Source organism: Chanodichthys erythropterus, chromosome 15 (assembly GCF_024489055.1).
Source record: "Chanodichthys erythropterus isolate Z2021 chromosome 15, ASM2448905v1, whole genome shotgun sequence".
NCBI lineage: Eukaryota > Metazoa > Chordata > Actinopteri > Cypriniformes > Xenocyprididae > Chanodichthys > Chanodichthys erythropterus.
The window spans coordinates 696,832-703,091 of record NC_090235.1 but is presented as its reverse complement, the minus strand read 5'-3'; the positions used below and the strand labels follow the sequence as shown (position 1 = coordinate 703,091).

Genomic DNA, 6,260 nt, shown 5'->3' with positions numbered 1-6,260 from the left:
ACGTGTTACTGAGCATTTAAAGACAATGATTTTGTTTATCATGTAAATATTTGTAACAGGTATAGATAATTCAAATTCCAGTAGATTGGAATTATAAAAAATATTTTAACATAATATTAATAAAGTAAATTATTATTAACATTATTGGGTAGCCATATAGGCATTAGGTGGGTTGCAATATTCCTGCTGAAAACAAAAACAAACAAACAAACAAACAAACAAAAACTGCACTATTCTGTTGGAACCCCGAACACTTCCACTTCACACAAGCTCAGAGTCCTGTTTTCCCCAGGAAGAGCCACAGTCACATAATGGCCTTGAAGAGCACTGTCACACCGGAACTTCCCTGTCCCTCCCACAGGGATGAAGGACACTTTAACACACCTAAATAGGAGTAAAAGTTAAGAAACAGAATAGAAATAAAATGCCTTAAGTATTATATATATATCGTTTATGTATATTATGCAACAGTTTCTGTCCACGAGCAGCGTATGTTCAGTGAATTTCCTATAAACGCATTTCACTACATATTAAAACATGGCAAAGTTTATATTGCTCAAGGTTTTGAAAGTCAGGTGGATTCTGATTGGGTGATAATATGTTGATTGTTTGTCGGATGTTATCGTTCTGCAAGTGAAATTCCAGTGATATCGATCCTCTGTGCTATTATCGTTATAGTTGTGGTGTGGACTCCACTATTCTATTAAATTTAGAATGATTTTTAAAACTTTATTTTATCATTATCTTCCGTGTGAATCGGCCTTTACTGTGTGTAGCTTGGGAAGTTGATTTGACTTAAGTTGGAACCATTTAATAGACTAAAACAGGAAATATTGTGTCTAAAATCAAAGCTACACAATATTAAGTTGTTGTTTATTTAGTGGTTGTATCACATGCTGTTGGTCTGAACACACAACACTCTTGCTAATGTAATATTCCTTAATAATAATAATAATAAATAATACATAAGCTTTACAAGGTCTCTAATATATGCATGTAATAACAGCATTCCTTACACTGGATTTGCATGGCCCTCAGACTCTAGTGAATCTCTAATGTAAACCACCGCTCCATTCAGTTGCTCGGCGCAGCAGTCACTGCAATTGGTAAGAGCCACTGATACAATTGTATAAGTTTTCATTAGAACCAGTCTCCACCAGGGATCATTTTCAGTATTTATTTGAGTGCAAGAGCCTTTGAATAGGTCATATTGCTGGTTCCAGTCAATGGCATTATGTGCAAGACTCAGGCATGCTGTAGAACCTTGATTGGACTTGGTATCTCATCCCCTCAGACTGTTTCATTGCTACCATGTCTGACAAATAATGAAATATGAACAGTTAGACAGTGCTGTAAAACACTCAAACATTACATGTGACCGATTTACCTTCAGAGACTGCGTACACCTCTACCTCACATACTGTCACAATGTGGTTCTCTCCTGGTAAAAGAACATTAACATACTGTCCATCTACTGAACTTGAACTTCTATGTTTTCCCAGCCCGCATAGAATACACTTTTGCAACATTAAAGAAATTAAAAAATGCTTGATGATCTCACATTTTTGTATGATTTGAGCAATATCTTAACAAGTCTCTTACAGCTGATTGTGGTTGCCATCGTTGTCAAGGCTGTTCCCAATACGAATCTCAGCTCCATCGATCCTATCGGCACAACAATCACCCCAGTTGGTGATGGCAACCATGACAATTTTGTAAGGCTGTTGCAGGGTAACTCTCCACCATGGGTTTCTTTTTGCAGTTATGTAAGTGCAGGAATTATTTGCTAAATTTGTTGCTTTGTTTCCATCAACAGCATTGGAAGTGGTGTTCAACAAGTAAATGGACTGGTGGGTCACACTTTTCAAAGCAACATTTCCAACAGAGAAATGATTACTGTACAACGCTCTCTCTCTCTCTCTCTCTCTCACTCTCTCTTTGAGTCACTAAAAAGAACCACCTCACAAGATTAATTTGTTAGTGATTCATACTACACGGGCTGTCATGTTTTTATATCACTAAAAAGGCAGGTTCATAAAACTCATTTGTTTGTGAATTAAACTACACTGGGCCTGTCTCAAACTCACACTTGTGGTCTTTGCACATGGCCACTTGTCTACTTATGATGTATTTGCTGTATTTGGCCTGTTTGTTTATGCGGGCATGAAGACCACAAGTATGCACAGAAGTTTTGATTACCGAATGGGACACACAACAACACAAGTTTTTAACAGAGCTTTATTTACACATTTTGATTTTCAATATTTTACATTTAACTACCAAATTATATATAATATCTAATTATAAAATGGTTAGTTCCAGTCCTTGATCCTGATTGGTCAATACTATTAGCTGTGTTTTATTCTTGATAAAACACGGCTATGACCCAGTGGTTCTGCATATCAATGCACAACACCCTTAGCAACCAATCGTGAACATGTTTTTGCTCTCAATTGATATTTTTCATTGAGGCTTACTGTATTATGTATAATACCGAGTGTATTACCTGCATTCAGATTTAGCATTTTCCTTCAGGTCAGTCCTATGTTAACAGTTAATGGGTTTTCCGTACCCTGCTGACACTAACACTGCTAGTCAAAGAATTTGTCATTTGTGTTCACAACAAGTTTCAGTATAAAATTCTTTGCGACTGAGTGACCTGCTCATAAAGACAATCTTTGCCACCATCTAATGGCATAATAAATATAAAGTACTCATTTACCATCTTAACCTCGGTTCCCTGAGATACGGGAAAACTGCTTTTTCTCCAGTTACTAAAGCCTTTTTCAATCACGCAGTGAAACTGCACAGCTGTTGGTTTGTGCAGTTGTAGTGAAACAAACCAATGACGGTGCAGCAGAGCTGCACAAGCCTATGGCGATGAAGCCCGCCAGAGCCCACCGAACTGGGCGGGGTCATCTGGCATTATAAACGGGCGTCTCGGCATAGGATCTCAGGTTTATTTCTACTTAAGCGACGACACTGAGTCCATGAGCGTGCAAGAAGCTAAGGCAAAAGCCTAGGGCCAACAACCCAGATTTAATCAGAGTTGTTGTGAAATCTACCGAGTTTGAACTAAGTCCAAGCTCTGCTTAGAATAGGTCCTGCCCCAGGGCAGGAGCATGGTTCCCAGAGAGTCAACAACGCCCCTTAGCTGTTACAAATTCACTGTAAACCACTTCACAGGGCTTATTGCTTTATTAACTTAGAATTACTCTGGTGTAAGTGATTTCAGGATTTTGGGACTCATGAGTTCTTGAACGTGAATGTGAAACATCCTGTAAGTTTCAGAACTCAAAACTTTCTTGCTAGTCTAAAAACGGCTTAGACTGAAATCAGTCTGCCAAGAGCCACTTTATGACGTAATAGTGTGGATAAGCACCACCTCTGCACAAGAAGATCAACGCTTGCTTCTACATCACTGCCTGTTTAGCCCTGCCCACCGATTCACACATAGTAACAACAGAGGCAAACGCAGGTCTACACAGACACCAAACAATAAAGAAGGCTCCGAAGACAAAACAAGATGTTGTGCAGTGCCAAGCTGTGGAAAAACACAGTCTTTGCATTGCCTTCCTTCTGATCCCAACATTAGGAAAGAGTAGATGAACTTTATTTTTGATGAAGTCAGTAAGAACTTGGTCCTTTGTTCACTTCATTTTACTGCAAATTCATTTACAAACAAGGCACAATTTAATGCAGAATTTTGAGCAAGATTGAAACTAAAAGACTATGTTATGCTGACTATATTGGAACCGACAGTAATGTCGCACCACACAAGTGTGAGTAACTGTTTTTATTATGTGGTCCATATTGTTTGTCTGTTATTGCAGATCGCTTGATATGTACTGAGTATTAATGCATTTTTTTATGAATCTATAACTGTATTTACACTGTGTTTGCACTGTTAGCAATGATAGAAGCATTTGTGAGAGTGCAGAAACCAAGTTCCAATGACATGATCACTGCCATCCCACGATCAACAGGCTGTCTGTCATCAGCTACAATGATAATCGCTGCAAGCTTTTATGTGACGAGAGTAGACCTCAAAATAGTGCTATAATCAACACTTTTCATGATTAGTTAATCTTGACAGCTGTAGGCCCTAATAGTAAAAACTTGGTAAAGTTTTCACAGTGGGGGTTCAATCCCTAACTGCCTGCAAGCACCAGTTCCACATATAAGACTAATTTCATATGCAAACATGTCACAGCAGTGGTTGTTTACACTGAAGTCTCACAGCAGACACGCCTCTTCAAATAGCATTCAGAGGGCTAAAATCAGGGTAGAACATTTTTTAAACTAATTCATTTTATTTCTAGATTATGATAATTGTTTATGTAAAAATCATACTAACATTATAAGTTCACCTCAGGAAACACTAAATTGACCCCTTTAAGGCCACTGAGCTTTGCCATTTTTGTGCACTTCCTGTCAAGTGTGGGTATTGGGACAGGCCCACTGGCTTCCCTGTATGTTTTTGAATCAATTAATTTATTTTAGTTTTTGTTTGAAGTCACATTCAGACCTCAAAATATGAATTTTTCTTATCTTTCTGCCTGCAATAGTCAAATAAATGCTCAAGATGTTTAATGACAAATCTAAGCAAATTAAACTACAAGTAATAGATTTTCTATGTAATTTGAGAACAAGTGTACAGCACTCATTGAGATTTGTATCCTCTCTACCCTTCTTAAGTTGTTGCGGGTCTGATCTGTTCCCCCGTGAGATGTGGCTGAGATCAAGATGTTTTGTGGTTCCACAACGCAAGGATGTGCCTACTAGATACAGATCACAAGTCATCATTATTATGCAGTTTTAGCAAAGCATTCCCAGAAACCAAACCATTGGGTGTCAGTGGCATATCTTTCACAAGGATTAAAAAATGGCAGAAGTTCATGTAACTGAAGAGATCTTGCAAGCATATATTTTGTAAATTCATCTCTGCCATCTCATCTCATGCGTGCATAAACAAACTTACACACTAAAATAATTAAAAATAATTAATTGATTGAATATTAATATTGTGTATGAAAAAACTTATACCACAATATTAATTTATACCAGATTTTTGAAAAGGGGAAGAAACGGAACAACTAACAAGTGTTTTTTATTTTATTTTATTTTTTTATCTAGCTGCACATTTTCCACTAATCTTTTAGAAATTACATTTGGATGCAATTTTGTCTGTTTTTCTTTGACCCTCTCCCTTTGATTCTCAGCTGTACATTTTCTTGATCGAAACCTCAAAACTCAAAGTTTAAGGAAAAGATTCCCAGCACTGTAAGAAAAAAAGATCTTATTGAAGAGAAAACCCAGTGACAGTGCAAAGCAAACACCAATCATCAGGGAACTTATTATGCAAAATTCACCTTTAAATGGTGTTGTGTGTTGGTAGTGTGCACACAACCACCTTATAATGATAAAAATCCACCCACTCCTTTTTTAAGTTCCCCATAAATGATAAGCAGTATCTCAGAACAAGCGTTCGCAGATTCTGTACAAAGTGACATCATTTTCCAAAATGTTGACAAAACGTATAACTTATAACATGAAAGTAAGGTTAATAATATAACTTAGATTACACATTTTTCAGTTTTACTCAAATTAGGGTGATGCAAAAGTGAGTACAACCCACAACAAAAACTACTACATCTAGTACTTTGTATGGCCTCCATGATTTTTAATGACAGCAAATCTTATAGGCATGGAATGAACAAGCTGGTGACATTTTGCAACATCTATCTTATTCCATTCTTCAAGAATATCCTCTTTTAGAGACTGGATGCTGGATGGAGAGTTATGCTCAACTTGTCTCTTCAGAATTCCCAATAGGTGTTTGATTGGGTTCAGATCAGAAGCCACTGAATCACTTTCACCCTGTTCTTCTTCAGAAATACAACAGTGGCCTTAGAAGTGTGTTTAGGATCAGTGTCATTTTGGAAAAGTGCACGACGACTAAGGGCATGGTGTGATGGTAGCATCTTCTCTTTCAGTATAAAGCAGTACATCTGTGAATTCATGATGTCATCAATGAAATGCAGCTCCCCGACACCAGCAGCACTCATGCAGCCCCACATAAGGACACTGCCACCACCATGTTTCACTGTAGGCACCATACATTTTACTTTACATTCCTCACCTTTGCGATGCCATAGTTTTGAAGCCATCAGTTCCAAAAACATTTATCTTGGTCTCATCACTCCAGAGTATAGAGTCCAAGTAGTTTTTGTCAGCATGGGCCCTGGCAAACTCTAGGC

At 37.7% G+C, this 6,260-nt stretch overlaps 1 protein-coding gene across 1 annotated transcript; it reads right to left on the bottom strand.

Moving 5' to 3' along the window:
- Positions 1-230: 230 nt before the first annotated feature.
- Positions 231-6,023, bottom strand: si:ch1073-376c22.1 (uncharacterized protein LOC100000126 homolog). The gene is given in 6 exon segments (XM_067361634.1): positions 231-384; positions 1,017-1,306; positions 1,368-1,476; positions 1,478-1,517; positions 1,592-1,847; positions 5,880-6,023. Coding segments are annotated over 6 exon segments (993 nt in total).
- Between the last annotated feature and the right edge of the window lie 237 nt (positions 6,024-6,260).